This window comes from Trichomonas vaginalis, chromosome III (genome assembly GCF_026262505.1).
Source record: "Trichomonas vaginalis G3 chromosome III, whole genome shotgun sequence".
Lineage (NCBI taxonomy): Eukaryota > Parabasalia > Trichomonadida > Trichomonadidae > Trichomonas > Trichomonas vaginalis.
In genome coordinates this window covers 17,074,325-17,094,596 of record NC_067205.1, presented here as the reverse complement: position 1 = coordinate 17,094,596, position 20,272 = coordinate 17,074,325, and the positions used below count along the sequence as shown (strand labels likewise).

General features: G+C 30.1%; 9 protein-coding genes and 1 pseudogene across 10 annotated transcripts, besides 5 other annotated features; 3 read left to right on the top strand and 7 right to left on the bottom strand.

Annotated features, from left to right (window-relative positions):
- Positions 1-159: 159 nt before the first annotated feature.
- Positions 160-196: a mobile genetic element.
- A 106-nt stretch (positions 197-302) lies between these two features.
- On the bottom strand, positions 303-1,168 carry TVAGG3_0717070 (ubiquitinyl hydrolase protein; the record flags this gene model as incomplete). The annotated part of the gene is made up of 1 exon (XM_001292272.1): positions 404-1,141. The coding sequence occupies one exon, from the start codon at positions 1,139-1,141 to the stop codon at positions 404-406; it is 738 nt and encodes a 245-aa protein (XP_001292273.1).
- Positions 1,169-1,186: 18 nt separating this feature from the next.
- Positions 1,187-2,227: a mobile genetic element.
- A 664-nt stretch (positions 2,228-2,891) lies between these two features.
- Positions 2,892-3,479, bottom strand: TVAGG3_0717050 (uncharacterized protein; the record flags this gene model as incomplete). The annotated part of the gene is made up of 1 exon (XM_001306919.1): positions 2,892-3,479. The coding sequence occupies one exon, from the start codon at positions 3,477-3,479 to the stop codon at positions 2,892-2,894; it is 588 nt and encodes a 195-aa protein (XP_001306920.1).
- A 282-nt stretch (positions 3,480-3,761) lies between these two features.
- TVAGG3_0717040 (uncharacterized protein) lies at positions 3,762-4,598 on the bottom strand (the record flags this gene model as incomplete). Its single annotated transcript, XM_001306918.2, has 1 exon — positions 3,762-4,598. The coding sequence occupies one exon, from the start codon at positions 4,596-4,598 to the stop codon at positions 3,762-3,764; it is 837 nt and encodes a 278-aa protein (XP_001306919.2).
- Positions 4,599-6,866: 2,268 nt separating this feature from the next.
- Positions 6,867-6,904: a mobile genetic element.
- A 574-nt stretch (positions 6,905-7,478) lies between these two features.
- Positions 7,479-7,515: a mobile genetic element.
- Positions 7,516-11,487: 3,972 nt separating this feature from the next.
- Positions 11,488-13,323, top strand: TVAGG3_0717010 (spectrin binding; the record flags this gene model as incomplete). The annotated part of the gene is made up of 1 exon (XM_001306917.1): positions 11,719-13,305. The coding sequence occupies one exon, from the start codon at positions 11,719-11,721 to the stop codon at positions 13,303-13,305; it is 1,587 nt and encodes a 528-aa protein (XP_001306918.1).
- A 447-nt stretch (positions 13,324-13,770) lies between these two features.
- Positions 13,771-14,364, bottom strand: TVAGG3_0717000 (uncharacterized protein; the record flags this gene model as incomplete). Its single annotated transcript, XM_001306916.2, has 1 exon — positions 13,875-14,354. One exon carries the CDS (start codon positions 14,352-14,354, stop codon positions 13,875-13,877), a length of 480 nt encoding a protein of 159 aa, XP_001306917.1.
- A 431-nt stretch (positions 14,365-14,795) lies between these two features.
- On the bottom strand, positions 14,796-16,322 carry TVAGG3_0716990 (bifunctional inhibitor/lipid-transfer protein/seed storage 2s albumin superfamily protein family; the record flags this gene model as incomplete). Its single annotated transcript, XM_001306915.1, has 1 exon — positions 14,808-16,322. The coding sequence occupies one exon, from the start codon at positions 16,320-16,322 to the stop codon at positions 14,808-14,810; it is 1,515 nt and encodes a 504-aa protein (XP_001306916.1).
- A 404-nt stretch (positions 16,323-16,726) lies between these two features.
- Positions 16,727-20,272: part of a mobile genetic element that runs on past the window's edge.
- Positions 16,983-17,417, top strand: TVAGG3_0716980 (uncharacterized protein; the record flags this gene model as incomplete). The annotated part of the gene is made up of 1 exon (XM_001306914.1): positions 16,983-17,417. One exon carries the CDS (start codon positions 16,983-16,985, stop codon positions 17,415-17,417), a length of 435 nt encoding a protein of 144 aa, XP_001306915.1.
- On the bottom strand, positions 18,355-18,531 carry TVAGG3_0716970 (uncharacterized protein; the record flags this gene model as incomplete). Its single annotated transcript, XM_051243986.1, has 1 exon — positions 18,355-18,531. A coding segment is annotated over one exon (177 nt), but the record flags the coding sequence as incomplete, so codon positions are not given.
- Positions 18,535-19,235, bottom strand: TVAGG3_0716960 (annotated as a pseudogene). Its single transcript has one exon. A coding segment is annotated over exon 1 (701 nt).
- TVAGG3_0716950 (protein of unknown function, DUF4106 family) lies at positions 19,515-20,138 on the top strand (the record flags this gene model as incomplete). The annotated part of the gene is made up of 1 exon (XM_051243985.1): positions 19,515-20,138. The coding sequence occupies one exon, from the start codon at positions 19,515-19,517 to the stop codon at positions 20,136-20,138; it is 624 nt and encodes a 207-aa protein (XP_051090572.1).

Genomic DNA, 20,272 nt, shown 5'->3' with positions numbered 1-20,272 from the left:
TATGTGATATTATTTTTCAGAAGATTTCATTCTATATGCCTATGAAAAGTACTCTCAAAACTAACTTTTCCCTAATTATAATTAAATCTAGAATATCGTATTATGCTTAGTATTATTTCATTTTTCTCATTCAATTTAGAATTTACAAATGTCAAAAAATTGAGAGCTGTCACTTTTGATGAATTTCTGTTTATTACAGACATTGAAAATTTGAATGTATTCAAAAGTGATTTTAGTGATTAAAATGAATTCTTTATTTATTCCTGAATCTTTTTTTCTTTTTAATATTTTTTAAATTAAATATTAAATTACGGGCGGAATAGGCCCGTAGTATACTGGAATAAACACACGGGCGAAGGTTCAAATCTAGAATAATGCATTTTTTTAATAATGGAGAAAAAAATTATTCGTTTGCATTGTGATATGTTGTCAGAACTTTTTCGAAAAGATTTTGAGGCCAATGTATTTGTTCAATGATGTTATCTGGAACATCACAATGAAAAATTGGTGTAAAGTTTTGAATAATTTGATCATTCCTTACATACATAAGCAAAACGCATCGCTTTTGAATGTTCTCCTTTACTATTCCATCACTTATATGATCATAAAAATTCATTTCAGAGTCTAATGGGCCACTAAATATATATGCAACTCTATCATCATTAAATAGAAAATAATTTCCATTGACTGCCATGATTGAGATATAATGTCCACTGTTGGCTCCACCAATATGAAGTATGCAGCCGTAGAAAGAAAATTGTGTTTCAGGTGTTTGATCATCTGCTTGTGAATCTATGCAAATAAATTGTTTAAGATCAATTGTTTCTTCAAACACAAATTTCCAATCAATTTTTTTGTATTCAAGTTGGTGATTTTGATTGTAAAAGAACTTTCGTCGATTTATTCCAATTAGTAAAATTGGAGGTAATTCTAAAAGAGTCAATCTTTGAGATGCTTTATATGTTACACCATTCTCCACATATTCATCAATTTCCTTTGTTTTAGTATACTCCACAATTTCATCTATTAAAGTAGTATCTTTTTCAAGAGTAAATATAAATGACATGAATTCTTGTGATTGAATATTAGTAAGATTGATATCTGGAACGAATGTATGAGGTTGAGTTCTTCCAATAAACATATTTGATATTTCATGACTGTAATTTTCATCAGGGATAGATTTAAGGGTGCGCCCGGGAGGATCATGTAAACTTCAGAATTTAGAACCTTAATTTTTAAGCAATAACTTGGTACCTAAATAGGTAGGAAAACTCTAAAAATATCAAAAAATACAACTTGGCTCCATAATAATCCTGTCATGGTGGCTGTTTGTATCCCCTAGTATTTCCCTCTTGAATCTCTTTTTCTGTCGAAATTAAATTCAAATCTCCGAAGTAGAAGTGAATAATCGACTTATTACTGCTATTATACGAATAAATAAATTCATTATATTATTTTTATTTACATAATATCTGTTTGAAGTCCATAATTCTATAAATTTTTCTTCAAAAACATTACAATCTTGATAGTTTTGATACTGTTTAATAGGTTTTTGGCACCTTATTTAGTATTTACTACGTATAGAGTCGATCTGAACTTAATTTTCGGAAATTTAAAATATTTATTATAAGTAAAATCTGATTTGAAATTTATGTTTAACTACTCATATCTTGCATTATCCTGAGTAGCTTTTGTAAAAATTCATCAAAAAAGATTTTAACGTGCTTTAATTTTTATTTTTTAAAATAAGGCATATTATTATATAACTCGCATATTTACAAATTTTCGTGCTTTCAAAAATTAAATCCTCCTCCTCTCAAATAAACGTACATCCGGGTGGCCTGTTTTTTGCAAAAAAATAAAATTTCATTTTTTATGCTTAAAAAGTCAGAATTTTTATTTGCTTCTGGGATATATGATGGCTATATCAGATGCCCATTCTTTTTGATACTCAACATGAAACATAAAACTTAGCCGTTAAGGCTCTTCTGAAAATATTTTTTTTCCGAAAAATTTTCGAAAAAAATCAAAAAATTTAAAAATCCCCGAATCTGCAGGGATTTTAAAAAATTCTTTTTAGTAAAACTTAAGGATATTGTATCAGATATATTGGTATGGGCAAATTCAATTTTAATCCAATATTCATCGAGATATTAAGTTAACGAAGCTTTCAAAATTGAGAGGGTAATTCTCCTCCTCTCAAATAAACGTACATGCGGGTGCACCCTTAAGGATTGTTTGAAGAAGAACCAAAATAAATTCCTGCGCATCTTGTTGCTCTGAAAAATTAATATCTATTATTTGTGATCGAAGAATTTCAATGATATTATCCGCAGTTACGTTCGGATGATTAATGAAATCTAGTTTTGCAAAAAGAATTTTGAGTTCGGTTAAAAGATCGCTTTGTAATTTTTCATCGCAAGTGTAAATAATATACTTAAATTTTGGAATATTTGCCAATAGTGATAAAATAGAATTCATATAACAGGTATTCCCTGAATTAGTTATACCATTCAGAAATGTTTCGAACATTTTGCTTTTATGTCCATCTGAATTAAGATATGCATTTGAAAATGCATTAAAATATCCTCGTTGTTGAGGTGTAAATACTTCTGAGTTAAATAGATTCTGAATTCTTTGAACTATCTCTGATTGCTTCGGTGGAATAATGATGTATTTTTTCATTGACCTTTGATACATAATCAATGGCCTCTTCAGTAACGCTTTTAAGTTATCAGTTGATCTTCTTTTATGAGCAACATTTAACTTTTGTTCAATAGCAGTAATTTTATTAATCATCACATCGAATGGTTGTTTTGTAGCTAGTAGAAATTGAGAATTAAAAGTATTCAAATCTGAAATGGCAATAATTCTGCTTTGGTACAATTCATTTAAATTGATCCTTTCCTGATAAGTTGGGAAGAGAATTTTTTTACCGAAGAATAATTGAAAAGTGCATTATAAATATGTGCATTTTCATTTTGAAGATTTTCTGTTGATACACTTGGTGTAATCTGTTTCATTGGTTGAGGATTCTGATTCATTGGTTGAGAATTCTGAGTCCTAATTGGAAAATACTGATTCATTGGTTGAGGATTCTGATTCATTGGTTGAGGATTCTGAGTCCTAATTGGAAAATACTGATTCATTGGTTGAGGAATCTGATTAATAACATAAGATGGAGAATTTTGATGATACTTGTTATAATTATTTTGTAAGTAGTCAAGATCAAAATGCAGTGGATTCGAATCATCATTCCTCTGTTCATAAGCTGGGCAATTATATGTTTCTGGACAAATCCAAACGCCAGGTGCCATAGGTCTTGGAGTTTCACTGATTATTTCTTGATGTGCCGGATTTGAATAGTTAAGTTCCTCCAATTGGGGTATTGTTGGAATTGGATTATTTGCAATATTTGTATCGGTTTGTAACTCATTGATTCTTAGATTTAATGATTGTAATTTTTGAATACAATCCATCCGAAACATTAATAACGCCTCTTTTGATTCTTGCAACGACTGTATTTGTATTTTGTTACGATCAATTTCTCTTTGATAAAGAGACAATTGAAACATGAATTGAGAAACAGTCGTTTTTAAATTCTCTAATGCTTTTTCATTTTGATCAAGGGATTGCTGACATTGAAGAATTTGATGATGATGGATGAGAAGAGTTTTATCAAACTGGGAGATATTGCCATGCAATGCTTGTATTTGTGTTTTCAGCATACCAACTGTTCGTTTTTTCTGTCGAGCATCAAATTATGGATTTCGTGGTACTCTTTGACGTGCTTCATGGATTCTTGAAGTTACAGCCTCTTCGATTTGATTTTTTGAATTTTCACTGCTCCTTAAAAATTCTGGAAAATCGTACTCACTTGGAAGCTCTAATTTGAAAGGGAAATTATAAAATATATGAAACGGATTAGATAATTTTGTTGGTATTTTATTTTCTTCATTCTTTTTCTTTGTTTTCTCCCTTTTTGGATTATAGCTCATTTCATCCTTGGAAATTTTCTTTTTTTTCTTCTTAGTTTTGATGCTTTGTTGTGAATCAATTAAATCGGAAACATTTGTTTCTGTGCTTTTAGCGATGGATGCCCATAACATCTGTTGATATTGAGCTGTTGATTCACTATCAGAATCGATAATAAAATCATTTTCAGATAGTTCCAAAGGAGAAGAATCAAAATCATCACAAGAGTCTGAAGAGTCTGAAGAGTCGGAAGAATCAGAAGAGTCAAAATGATGTTTCGATTTTGAAACTTGTCCAACCAATTGGTAGGCCCTTTTTTCTATCAGATCAATTCTCTCAGTATTAAGCGTCCTTGCAATCTCTGTCAATTTTCCTGGCTTGTTAAGAAAAAGCTTTTTGACTGTTTCGTCTTTTACTTTATCCCACAAGATATCACCTTCTCGAGTCTCCTTGTTTTTGATGTAGTCTTCTCGATCTTTCCCTTGCAAGATTTCCCCAATTAACGGTGGCTGAATGTTTTCTTCATTAATCCTTTTGTTTATCGCCTTGATTCTGTCTTCAGTTAAATGTCTCTCCGTTTTTGGGACTTTTTGAATACATTCTCCTCCAAATTCGATAATCATGTACAATCTTCTTTTGAAAGAGTTGTATAGAGATGTTAAAAAGTCTTCGGTTATTAGTTCATGCCATAAAATGAGGATTCTTTGTCGCAGATCATCCATGTCTTTGATATTATTCTTGAAATGCCAAATAAAAAGCTTCTTCTTCAGCACAGCCCAAGTCATTTATTTAAAAAAATATGAAAATGAATTAATATGATGTGAGTAACAATGGTGATAAACGCATAATTACTAATATATTGTTTCTTGCTAGGAATGAAATGTTTTGGTGACATTTATAGAAGTTAAGATGAGAATAAAAAATGCAAAAATATTAGATTCAATATAGATATTGATATATTAACTAGATATAAGAATAGGAAAGATTGTTAATGAATAATATAAGATTAAGCGAAAATATTTTTAAAAATTTTGTTGTTTGAGTAAGAAGTAGAAGAGAAATTTTAAGGAAAATATTAAGTTAAGTAATTTGCGTTTATCTTGCTATATGATGCACATTTTCACGATCTGACAGCAGAAATCGAATCAGCGGAACCTGAAGAATCAGATTACACGGGGTAAAAGCAATCGAAGAGGCTGTAACTATGCAGCGGGAAAATAGGTTTTGAACGCTTTAATAGGGGTAAAATGAGACTTTATGAGGTGTGTTGTATAAATATAGTTTTTGCGGTAATATGTCATGAGATCAGAATATGAAGGGAGTATGTATGGGTTATTGTCAAATGTTTATATGTGGGAATAGCTCAGCATAGTCTGTAAAATAGTTCTGTACATGCCATAAGTTATATAAAGCACAAAAAATGAAAAATAAATATTAATTATGGAAAATTAGATTTTAAAAAATATATGTAATGGGTGTTCTATGATAGTCAATTTATATGACAAACAAGTGTGCACAAAACACTCTTGTCGGTCAAAGTTTTGCAATCACATTCTGATTGCATAAGATTGTCTCATTCTGGGAGACATGCATAGTCAATGTCTCCCGGAATGAGACATGGCGACCGACAAGAGTGCACAAAACACTCTTGTCGGTCAAAGTTTTGCAATCACATTCTGATTGCATAAGATTGTCTCATTCTGGGAGACATGCATAGTCAATGTCTCCCGGAATGAGACATGGCGACCGACAAGAGTGCACAAAACACTCTTGTCGTCAAAGTTTTGCAATCACATTCTGATTGCATAAGATTGTCTCATTCTGGGAGACATGCATAGTCAATGTCTCCCGGAATGAGACATGGCGACCGACAAGAGTGCACAAAAAATCTTATTTCCCGACTTTCTTCATTTAAATTATTCATAATGAATTTTATATCCAACTATCATACTTAATTAGTCCATGTCTTATCGGCTTACACTCAACAACAGACAAAACTTCCAAATTTAATTTTGTCCTTTAACCTTATTCAAATTTTAATTTTATGATTTATTCACTTGTTTTTATTCATTTTCAATTTTGTATTTTTTTCTAAAATTAGTAACTAAATCGTATTATCATCTATTAACAATAATATTCATTTAAGGGTTTCGTTTTGCTAAAATTGTCACTTTTATAGCATATTTGTTTTTGGATGTTTTGCGAAACCAAAAAAAACTATGATATACAATGTGTGTGTAAAGAAAATACTTTATTTACTAGTTAAAAAATCATTTGGTATTGATCAAGTTATTTTTTCTGGATAAGATATTATATGGATAATTGGATAAAAATACAATTATATAATCTGTACCTGGTTTAATTAAGCTAATTGTCATCAGAAACTTGTAATTTTTATGAATTTCAGATTTTCTTTTCATTACTGCTTTTCTTAATAGGTCAAGTTCTTATTTACGTTATAAAGTATGATATTTACAAATATCAAGTTATCATGTTTTTTGAGAAATTATGAGAGAAACAAACAAAAATGAAAAAGATAGGAATAGCAATGAATAGTGATGTGGGTATAGAAAATGTAAGAGATATGAATGCAAAGCAATCAGTATTTAGGATATTGACCATAGATTTCGAAAAAAAAATGCTGCATATTGAGCGAAAACTATGATTAGATTATAAGGCTGTCATTTAAAGCATAATGAAACTATTCCCTTTTCATTTTAATCGAATAAGATAGTAAAGATTTTGAATTAGCTAGAAACTGATGAGATGTTTTCACAAATCAGATTTTTAATCTCTATAATGCATAATTCACTCAATATCTCAATTTTGATATTGCGAGATATTTTTGCTATCGGTTTCGCAATTTTGACACAATAGCAAGAAGGTTCTATTGTTGTAAACAGAAATTCATCAAAAGTGACACCTCAGAAAAGCTAAAATATTGAATTTTTGGAACTTTTGATAGAGCACGTTTTTAAATATTAATTAAAGTAAATGTATATTTGTAAAGATTCTTTTTAATAAAAAATAAAATTTTGAAGAAGAACACAAAATCTTCTGAAAAATAATATCACATAAACTCATATTATTTTCTAATATATAACTATTTTATATAAAAATCAAATTCAATGATCTTAAAAGCAAAGGATAAACCTCAAAATTTACGAATATAATGAGTGGGAATATAATGCTTATCTATCATAAAACCATATGAAATATCAATTTTTGCTTTACTCCTATTCCCACTCATTATATTCGTAAATTTTGAGGTTTATCCTTCGCTTTTAAGATCATTGAATTTGATTTTTATATAAAATAGTTATATATTAGAAAATAATATGAGTTTATGTGATATTATTTTTCAGAAGATTTCATTCTATATACCTATGAAAAGTACTCTCAAAACTAACTTTTCCTAATTATAATTAAATCTAGAATATTGTATTATGCTTAGTATTATTTCATTTTTCTCATTCAATTTAGAATTTACAAATGTCAAAAAATTGAGAGCTGTCACTTTTGATGAATTTCTGTTTATTACACTATAAGCATTATTATCAACGTAGAATCTGAATATCATATCAGAAAATGTCGCAAATCTGACATTTACCCGACCAAATAGCAAAAATAATTGAATACTTTTCGCAAAAACTTTAAAAATCGATAAAAATATGAAATATAGATATTAAAGAGACTTCTTATATAATATTCATAAAGATTTTCCAAAAATATGATACCGCAAAATTAAAAAAGTGACGTCTTGAGTGGAGTCAAAGGTCGAAATTGCTAGCTAAATGTTTTTTTAGCGAAATTGCGTATTGTACGTTTTTTTCGCAAAACGAAACCCTTAATTCATTGCAAGAATTGCTCAATTTATTTTTATTTCTGATATTTGGATAAATAATTCCCTTAAATTTTACCAAAAAAAGCATAATATGAAAAGAACGACCTTGAGTTTCTTTCAATAATACTATTATAATATCAAGTTTTATTCAAATTTTGCACATTGAACTCTTTTCTGTTGATGCCTTATCAAAAATTTTCAATTAAAACGGTTTTAAGATTTAACTAAAATCTCAAGCAAATGGAAGTATTCAAAAAGTTCATTGTGATCTCACAATTTTCTGAGCATATGATTCTTTTACTTTCCCTACTATATTTAAATTTTTAGAATGGTGTAAGAATATCAAAAACTGTATAAATTCGAATTTAAACATTTGAACTCTCTCACTTTTTTAAATCCATACGCGTAGATCTCATTTGTTATGCTTCATTAAATCCAGCATTTTACTTCTTCTATATAATCAAAACAAATAAGAAAAAGCTGAGGTTGAAAAATTTACAATGATAAAAAACACTTATTTCAAAGTTAATGATATCGGTTGTGAGAAAAGGAATATTGACAAATGTATAATCAGATTTTGTGGAATCAAAAATAACATTTTTAGTACTCAAATATGGCATATCATGTGTAACATCACCAATAATATTACAATCTTCTAAATATACGCGTTCGGTATTTTTTTCTCCATATAATCCTAGAAATGATTTAAATCCTTTGATTTCGAATAAACAACTTTTGATTAAAGTTTCTGATCCTGCGCCAACAAACATAAAAACTTTACCAGTCGATTCAATGTCAATATAATTTGAATAACTAATATCGCCTTTACCGATATAAACTGTGAGTGAAGCACCTCCACGATCTGTACCGCATTTATAAAAATTAACATATTTTTGAATAAAATTCAAAGTACCACTTGAAGAGAAACAACCTTGATATTCAGAATTTGTGTGAGAAAAAATTGATTGATTTGACTCCAAATTCTTATCATATCCTCTAAATGTCATATCATACTGTGAAGTATTAACTGTGCAGCTATATAAAAATATTCCTGTTGTATAAGAAAGAAATATAGATGCTTTCTTCCCGTAATTATTATTAAAATTACAAAAGCTAATAATTCCGTTTTTCATATTGATTAAACGTGAATTAATACTTCGGCATGAAATAAATGAACAAATCTTGATTTCGAGTAATTCTTGGTTTGGATGATTAATTGTATACTCGTTTTCATCATTTGTCAGGATATTTGAAAATATTGAACCAACTATTTGTGTATCTAATGAACATGATGAGAAGTTTATATTTTTTAATACAAATTTGTTTCGCAGAAATAAAAAATGAAAAGTGACATTAACATCAACAGTTTTGTTAAAATGAAACAACTTTGATAAATATCAATATGCATTTTATAAAATGATTTTATTGAATTAGATTTTATTAGGATTCATTTGTTAAAATAATAAAAATTAAGAAATAATTAAAACGATTTTGACAATGATAAAACAATGTTATATCAAAATCAATAATATCGGTTTCAAGATATGGAATATTAACGAATGTATAATCACTCTTAGATGTGGTAAGAATAACATTCTTAGTTCTTAAATACTGCAAGTTATGTTGAATATCACTAATAATTGTACAATCTTCAAAATAAACTGTTTCATTATTTTTATTTGGCCAAAAACCTAAAAACGAATTATATCCCTTTATTTGAAAAAAGCAACTCTTAAAATTGGACTCGGATCCATATCCAACAACTAAAAAATTCACGCCATTAGATTCAATATCAATATAATTTGAAAAACTGGTAAAACTAATTCCTAAATATACAGTAATTGTTGCGCCACCAGTATCATTTCCACATTTATAATTATTTATAAACTTTTGTTCATGAAAATAAACTTTATTTGAAGAAATGGATCCTTGATGTTGACTTTTTGTGTGTGAAAAATTAGATTGAATCATTTGGAGATAATTTCCATCTGAGCGATAGATAAGCGTATATTGTGAGTTATTAACTGCATTATTATATAAAAATGATGCTGTTTCATTTGAATAGAATAACGTTGCATAACGACCTAAATTATTATTAAAAGAACAACATTTGATGATTCCGTTATTCATGTTGATGAGTCTAGAATTAGGATTTCGACATGAGATGAATGAGCTAACAAAAATTCGAAATAAATCTGGTCCAAGATAATTAACTGTGTATGTTTCTTCTTCGTTTATCAGGATATTTGAGAACACTGAACCTATAACGCGTGATTCTATTGATGAAGAAGAAAAGTTTAAACTCTTTAATATATATTTATTCTTCAGATATTTTAAATAAATAAAAGTGACAAAAACACGTTAAAAATAATTTATTGAAAAATTCAAAGTTCAAGCCTATTATGGGTGTAATTATGACCAATGTGATTACATGTTAGAGAACATTCAATTACAGTCTCATAAAGAATATATGATTCGATAATAGACAAATAAGTATATTTTTTAAATTATTCATTTCTTACCCATATTAAATACAGCTGTCCTAGATTAATTAAACACGAAATCATATTCTTTGTGTAAATAAAGCTGTTTATTATAATTTTTCTTCCGGCGAAAAATATAAACTTTTTATGACAGAAAATTAGACCATGACACTTTGAGTGTCAAAAAAATTTGAGAAAATGTCAGAAAGTAATATGTGCGTCCTTAACAGCTCATATTTTTATTCAATTTCACTTATATTTCCTGATAATTGACAATTCTCAAACAATGAATATTCATTTTAGCATATGAATGTATTGAACTAATCGCGCAGAAATGAATGTAATTTTTTTATAAAAATTAATTGGGTCCATCGTTTGTTAAAACAATAAAAATGATGAAATAATTAAAACGTGTTTGATAACAATGATGAAAAATGGTTTCGTCAAAATCAATAATATCGGTTTCAAGATATGGAATATTAACGAATGTATAATCACTCTTAGATGTGGTAAGAATAACGTTCTTAGTTCTGAAAGATTGCAAATCATGCTGAACATCACTAATAATTGTACAATCTTCAAAATAAACCGTTTCATTTGAGGTACTTTGATAGAAACCCAAAAATGATCGATATCCCTTTATTTGAAAAAAGCAACTCTTTACAATAGATTCGGATCCGTATCCAACCATAAAAAATTCATAATACGCGTTAGGTGAAACAAAAGCACGTTAAGTTTCATTAGTGTTATTTGTAATTTTATTTTGGAAACTAGGTTTGTTATTTGATTTGGAAATCTCGAAACTAATAAATTGGCCAAGTTATTAGTAAACGTTGAGATAACAGAGATCTCCTCCCTGAGAATTATATTTTGTAAATCAAAGGCACAGTCACTTCCTTCCAACCAAAATTTTGGCCTGAAACTCTGGCTATAGACTATACATAAATGTTTGAGTTTGGAGAAAATCGGCTAATATAATCTTGAGTTATACTATCCCCACGAATTATCTACAGAATTCACTTATATATCGACACGAGATGATTCAGTACAAGAAGTAGATCAGTTTTCTATCATAAAATGTAGAAGAATTGAAACATTATAATGAGTGACTCTACCTTTTATAAATCATAGTATGCTCCAATGAAATATTTTGTTCAGTCAATTTTTTTTTTCATTGAAGAAATTTTCGGATCAATGTTTGAAAGTGCTAAAGAGTATTTGGAAAAACTTGATTCGAAAATTCAAGATTGGTGTAGATTGGAAAACATGATATATAATATTAGTGAAGAAAACTTTCAAGAAATTCAAGATTTAGTGAAGACATTCGATCACATTTATCATGAATCGATAGGAATGCTAATAATTTATGCGTCTTCATACAAATTATTATCTTATAAACTTCTTGGTCAAATATTCATGAGTTTAGACTTCAAACCATCCAGAAAAACGATTAATTCATTCCAAAGATACATTAACTCCTTAATTAATCAAAATAATGGTGATTCTATCCAGCAAAATGATGATTTTCGCGAAAAATACGAAATGAATTTTCAAGATTTTTCAATTGAAAGTTCAATTATCAATGACGATGTTAGCGCATTATCTTCATTAACAACTGATACGAATTTTAGTTTCAAATCAATAGAAGTTGGTGAATTATTTGTTGATTTGATTTCCTTTGCTGCTTTATGCGGCTCATCAAACTGTTTCAATTACTTATTAGTAAATGGTATAGAAATTACTAACGATATTGCAAGATTCGTCATTATGGGCGGTAATTACAGTATTTTCGAAACATGCTTGCAAAATGGAATTTCGTTCAGAGAAACAGCATCATTTGCCCTAGATGCGCATCAAAACTCGATTTTTGAATGGATTGTCGAAAATTATAATTTAGATTATCAAAATGATAAAGTAATTCCTTTCTTTAACAATACATTATTCGATATCTACTTACTCTCAATTAATTCTGATATCAAACCAATCGTAAAACGAGCTCTCGCAAATAATTTATTATTTCTCAAATATTTAGTCGATATTAAAGGAGTTTACCTTGATCAATCATCTATATTCCAGCCAGCATTCTTTGATCAATACAATATTCTTGATTATCTCTTAAGTAGAGGTTTAGATATAAATTATTCCACAAGATATAGAAATATTATCACAGATCCAATAGAAACAAAGAATGTGAAGATGGTAAAATACATAATTGATCATGATTTCAATGTAAATGTCTTGGATACTGAGAAAAAGTCACTTTTATTTTATTGTGATTTAAATGACGGTTTTGACACTGTAAATTTACTTTTAGAAAGCGGTGTGAATATCAACCAAAAACAGCAAAATGGGCAGACCATTATATTCGAATGTATTGAAAGAGGATCTATAGAAATGGTGTGTTTATTGAAAAGCAAAAATGCAAATTTAGAAATTAAAGATTCGAATGGAAATACTCCACTTCTTTGGGCAGTTTATCAAGGAAAATTTGATTTTGTAAAATTACTTGTTGAAAAGTTTAATGTTAACTTGAATACTGTTAATAATTCTGGATGGAATGTAACACACATTTGTGCAATGAATGATAGAGTTTCGATGTTGAAATATTTCGCTGAAAAACAAGTTTATTTTGATCTCCCTGATAGAACTAAATCAACACCTTTAATAAGAGGTGCCGCTTTTGAAAGTATTGTTTTGTATCTGTGCGATATCGGTGCTGATATCAATTATAAAAATAAAGATGGTTGGACGGCTTTAGAAAGAGCATGCGATAATTGTAGCTTCGAATCAGCAAGAGAACTGATATATAGAGGTGCTGATGTAAATGCTATTGATAAAAAGAAATGGTCTCCTTTGCATAGAGCTGCTTACAAAGGTTATTACGAAATTTGCGAAATGCTTTTGGCAAATGGTGCAAACCCTGATTTGAAAAATGATAGTGGAGCAACAGCGGCTCAACTAACAAATGATGATACTTTGAAAAATCTTATTGATCAATATTAAATTTTATTTATATTATTTCTTGTTGTTTGTTTAAATAATATTTTTATATTTTTACGTGCTGTAGCATTTTCTACATATTTAACACATTTATTATGAGCAATAATAAAATAAAATTTTAAAATATAGTTTAAAAAAGGAAATTCTTGATAAAATTCTAAAACTGTCTAGAATTAAAGCTTTTTCTTTATAATTTTCTTTGATTGTTTCATAATATAAAATCATGAATTTCATTTAATTATTATATCACTAATGAATAATTGAAACCTGTATGTTTTCTCATTTTAAAGCGAAATTCAAGAGAATAAATAGTTATTGATGTCATCGTTTCACGAGCATCATAATAACCGATCAATTCGATCAAAACAATATCATATATCTACTTTCTATCTCGCATATGGCAATAACATCCATATAATTCACTGGCTCAATATTAAACAAAAGAATTTTTAATTAAAAAATCATAAGTCATAATAAATATACTTTATAAAAAATATGATGTATATGAATAATATAATAATGCATGAATCATTCTTGAATAAATCTCTATTTTGTCAAAATTTTATATTCCGTTAATTGCAGATCTTCTCTTCTGGAACACCGTAGATGTGATTGTGCTTCTTGATAGCTCCATCAAACATGAAACCTTCTGGAGCATGGAATGGAGCTGCGCCATCTTCATCAACGTGGATATCCATTTCAACATCAGCTGGACGAGCTTCTTCGTTTGCAGATTGAAGTGTAAACTTATCTGAAACAACAGTATTTGGCTGAAATCCCTTGACCAAAAACTCTAATTCACCAATCTCTTTGTCTCCTAAGAAATGATGCTTGAAGAGAACAACAACAAATGATGAATCTTCTTCATGCTTGAAGTGGAATTTCCATGTGTGATTAATGTGGTGCTTTTCGCCTGCTCTAAGGTCGTAAGCAAATGGAATAAAGTTATGTTTTGGACCAACGCATAAAACAAGTTCGGCCTTATCAGTGGCAGCATATCCACCAAGATCTATACTTCTGATTTGAACGTATACCTTTTTTTCTTTGCCCATTATTTAAAATGAACTGATTTTTTGAAATAAAAATTTCATTTTTCAAAAAAAAAATCGAAAAAAGTCATTAGGGAGTATTTCCTAATTAGAAATTTTAATAAAATTTAAATGAACCCATATTTAATTTGAATGGGCTTTGAAAAATTGAGAAGTGTTTGTCATGCAAAATATTTTCTATTGATCGTCTTCCATAGTTTTAGGTTTTCATTGAAACAGCATTAGACTATTCTTTGGAATCTATCGCAGTCCTAATTAATAAATTGAAACCTACCAAAAGCCTAACACAAATCATCGGTCAGATCGATGACTCTAATTTTAATATATTTTTGTTAATCATATAATAGGCATTCTATTTTTCATTATAATATCAATGTGGTCGTGTCACTTTTATAAATTTACCGCAAAAATTTTTATATCGGAAAAAAAATAAAAAATTGAGACAATTGATTGATTTTAGTCGGAAGATTCATGATTATAACCTGATCCGTTTCTCCACATTGGATTTAATACTATAACACATTCTTCTCTACCTGGGAGCTTGACATTTCCTAGATCGAAAACCCTTTTAGTGCTATGGTTTTCGTAATAAGATTTATTTGTATTTGATTTACTATCTTTATCACGAGAGCAAGAGCAACAATCGAAACAGTCGCAACATTCGTCATTGCAACATGTTACTTTACAGCATTTGAAACAGCATTTCGGTATACAACACAAAATGTCTTTGCATTTCTTGCAACAGCAGCAACAGATTACGATAATGATTATTAAAATTAGAAGTAATCCAAGTCCTAGGCCTAATCCTAATCCAAGATCACTTGGCATATCTGGTAACTCCATATCCTGATCTTCTGGTGTTGGGCTCATACTTTCTGTCCTTTCTGGAGTGGGTTCCGGTGTTGGATCAAAGGATTGTGATGGAGTTGGAAGTTCAGATTCTGGAGGAGTCACCTGTGGGGTTATCTCCGGACTTTCTATTGCTGTTGTAAATGGTGTACTGAAAGGAGTAGATTCTGGAGTAATATTTGGCGTTTGTGCTACAGTTTGATAATTTGTTTCGTAAGGTGTTGAGAAAGGCGTATTGAAAACTGTCTCTTGTGGTGTACTAATGGCAGTAATATAAGGAGTTTCTGCAACTGTTTGTAAAGGTGAAGGATATGGAGTCTTAAATACTGAATAACAACCTTCAACATCAGAAATATTAGGCTTAATAGTGCCACTCCATTGAATAACTGTTGTTGGATCTTTGGAAACGAATAAATACTTTGGAGCTGTTCCACAAGTGCATCCATAAACTTCAATATACAAAAATCCATCAACCATGGCAAGATTTGTGCCTAAATTAGTATTGAAAAAGCATGTTCCTATACCAAGATATGATCTATAAGAAAGATTATTTTCATAATAAATTAATTCCAGTAAGCTTTCTTTTTGGAAGTATGAATTAGTCAGAAAAGTTTCGTATGCATTGCAAATACCTATGCATGTTGAAAGAGTAGATGCAGTATTGAGTTCGAAGTTGCATTTGTCGACTGAAAAGTAAGAACAGTTTACTAATATGGCCCCAAATGATTGAGAAGCTGTATTTGACATAAAGTTTGTTTCTGTAATATATGTTTCATTGTTTGACATGGCCCAAACAGCTCCAATATCATTATTTGCAGTATTCTGATTGAATTTTGTTTTTTGAATTAAAAGGGCGCTGTTTAAGCATCCTAAAGCTCCGGCATGGGTGGCATAGTTCTGAAGGAAGTAGCATGTATCAACAGTAACAGAGGATGCATCGCAGAATATAGCTCCGCCAACTTGTAAATCAAAACGGAATCCAACAGCAAAGCTTCTAATGAATTGTGATTCTTTAATGAGTATCTGGCTTTGGTTGACAACCTGCCTCTCTGATAATGAATAGTCAGTGTGTAAGCTTGCATAATAATAGTAACCTAATAGCAGGAACATCATATATAACATGAAAAATTAACGATATAAATTTTGAAATTTTTGAGATGAAAAATGCATCATTTTTGAGAGAGAAATTTTTATTACAATTTTGGTTAAAAGTGTTGTTATGATTTGCATGATCATTGGAAGTAATATGAATAAAAATACGTTAATTTTTAGTCGACATTAAAAATCTTGAAGATTAGATGCATCAATATTAGGAATAATGTCTTTTAAACAATCGTAGAAAGAGATTATGAATCAATAAAAGGTTAATTACAAAGAAATTAAAAAATAAATGATAAAATTAAAGTGTTTGATGGTGTCATTGTGTTCCCAATAATCTCAAACGCCAACTGAAGGATTCATATGTTTTATTAAGAGGCTTCAGAGAGAAATTGGTGAAGAAATGAGTAAGAATTTTAACAAAAATTAGTTAGTATGTCTATCTTGGGTACGGCGGCACTGCGTTCCACCTTACCCAAGATAACGGTTTGACACTTTACGAAACAGGTAACGTATATTTTACAACACAACCATAACACCAACTTAACCTTAAATATTTACAAAACCGTCTGACACATAAACGACTTCACTAACGACTTCACTAACGAATTCACTACCATCCTCACTAAATAAAAAATAACCTTATTTTTATTTTTTTTTAATTTTTTATTTCATTACAAAGACATGTCCGACTACATTTACTATGACTCTTTCCCAGAACGTTTCCGTGAACTATTCAAAACTCAAGTAAAACTGAGGAACATGCATTTTAACAAAGACAGACCCATTGACGATGAAAGAAACCCTGAATATATTACAATCCCTTATGACGCAAAGTTCATTGCATACATTCCTTATGGTCGCAGAGGAACGAAAACTATTTCAACAAAGAACAAAAATTATTTCTGGAGCGATGAAGAAAATTGCCTTATCTACATAAATGCATACTTAAATAAAGCTACATATTGTACAAAAGAAGGTTGGACTGGATTTGAGCTCTACATATACGACGACGATGGAAACAGACGTTGTGTATACCCATACGATAATATGTACCATTGTTTTCATCAAGCATTAAACGAATACATAGTCAGTAAGGGTCTCATTCCTGTTGAGTAGATATGCTTTATTTTTGTTCTGTCATTTATATAAAAATAAAATAAAAATAAAATAAAAAATAAACTTAAAAATAAATGATATCACCACCCTCACACGTATGAAAACATAGCGCAAAAATAAATTTAGGGTAGATGGGTATATCTAACCCGATTTCTAACCTCATTTCTATCCTGTTGAATTCATTGCTTTATAACTCTCTTCTTTGGTTTCTTTTTAGTTGCTTTCTTAACATCTGTCTCCAACTTGACTGTCTTTCTCCTTCGTACGTAATGATACCAATTACTTCCACCAGTCAATGGGTCAAATGGTCGTTCATAAGGGTTTCCATACATTCCATAAGGTCCGTATGGATAAACCGCTGGTGGAAGTTGTGGAGAAGAAACATTTTCTTTAGTTCCATCGACTCTATTTAAATGCATTGTTTCACCTTTCATCTGGTCATTAAAGTCTTTTGCGTGTTTTGCAAACTCATCGTCCTTTCCTAAAGCATTTTCTGACTCAGTCGCAACCAAATTGGATGCTTTATTTATGAGCCCTATTTTATTTAATCTTAACTTCTTTGCAACCCAGCCTCCAATCTTTCCTTTATTTGCATCTAATGTCTTTGAAACCCTCCACTCATTTTATTTACTGCGTCATAAGCTCCAAGTGCTTTTGCTCCAAATGCTAATGCTTTTGTTCCCATTGCGCCTAAAGCTGCCCAAGCTACCATTTACACCATATTAAAATCATCTCTCTTCAATATTATCTCATAAAAGTTCTCGTTACTGGAGAAAGTCAATGAAACATAAACGTTCTCACGGGCTTCGCCCTCACCGCTTTGCGGTCTATCTAACTTATTTCTTATATCATCTATACGCTTCAAAATGTCTGAACAATTGCTAACATCTTCTACAACAATTATTTCATCATGAATGACCTTCAAAAACAAACTCATTTAATATGCTATTAAAATCATCTCAATAATGAGTCCATCCTTTCCGTCTTTAGGTAGCACAACATCTTTCATTGAAGAAGGTTCGACAAGTCTTATGTTAAACTTACTGACAAAGTTTGTTATACTATAATGCTTCGGTGGCGAATACATATAGTTTGAAAGACATAATATAGATTCTTAAGCAAATTCACTTATACTGGATTTTATAACAATGTTCTTACGAGACCAAATACCACCAATTGACAATCTTGTAAGCAATCCTGCTGAACCTTCAACTGTAAACGTCGATGGTAACATTCCACGAAGGTCATCTATTGACATCTTTGAGTCACTGAATTTAAATATTTTCTTAAAGCAATCGTCATTATCTAACCATGCAATAGCTTTGAAGTTTTCATTCGAATATACATATGCTTCATTAAATGTAAAACCTGACTTCTTTGCAGAGACGACTTTAAAATCTATTGAGTTTGTTTCAAAATTATATGCTATGGTAACTTCTGAAGGTAATGGATGTCCTTCCGCAGTAAGTTGTTCTCTCACTACCGTTTGAAGCTTTGTGTTAAAAACTTTCATGTCATCTCCTGTGTCTAGGTTCACATACACAGCAACAGGAAAACTATCTTGCTTCTTTGTTTCATCATTATACCTCAAAACATTAAAGTTCTTCAATAATATTGTTCTTCCTGCTGGAATACTTCGAACTGTCTGATTTCAATAGCTTTCTCACCTCCTACATACTCTACCCAGTGTCTTGGATATTCATAAGTATACTGACTTTCTTGAATTTTGGTAGGTTTCATCATAACGTGTTCATAGTATATCTTTATACTCTTGTCAGTTAGACTCGGTGCTATGTTCTGAATATTTCTGACTTGCATTTTTAATGGAGATAAAATGAAGCATTTAATACATGATGTAGATGAAGACATGAATGAAACTACAGACAAACTTAACTCTTCTCTTATTCTTCCTTTCAGCAAAGATTATGAATTCTGTTCAAATGGTGTGTATTTCTATTGTGGAAAGATGGGTTCAGGTAAGACATTTAACCTCATTCGTCATATACTCATAACAGAGCGTTTAGGAAACGACTCTTACTATGACCAAATCATTATATCAGCAACTTCAGACTCTATGGATCAACAGCGAAAACATTTATGTCAAAAGTTCAAGCCTCTGTCGTTAAAGTTCCAGACAGTGAACTCATTGAATTTCTTCAACGTTACATTCGACGTAAGAGGAAATATTATGCCATCGTAGAGTTCATACAGTCAGGAATGCAAAAGACTTCTGAGGAGATGGAAAGAATTATTGACAAACACCACTTACGTCAGTACTCAGGAGTTTACGATATGAAACGACTGACAAACTACATTCTATCAAAACTTTCAAAATACCCCTTCAAAAAATATCCTTCAAACACTCTGCTCGTTTGCGACGACTTCGCCGGAAAAGGTTTAGTTTCAAAGCCTGACTCACCATTAGCTAACATCATAACTAAAGTCAGACATTACCATTTAACTGTAGCAATACTTATGCAAACATGGAGGTTTTTAGCTTTAAACATAAAACGTCTCATAACTGACTTCGTTATCTTTCAAGGTTTCTCACGCTATGATATTGAACTCATTTGGAAACAGTCAGGTATAACATTACCTTTTGAAGAAATTTGGGAAGCATATAAGTCTCTCATCTCTCCTCGTTCATACCTTGAGATTCATATCATGACTAATACCATTAAAGTCAAAAATATTCCATGGGAACGACCAACATTGTTTTAAAGTTTAACCTTCAATTGACTGATGGTAAACAAATTCCATGCATCTCTGTCGCCATTTCTGTTAATATTTTTGCTGTCATTCATATCATCCACTTCCCCATCCGTTAGCTTTTGAGGATATGCGTTAGAATAGCT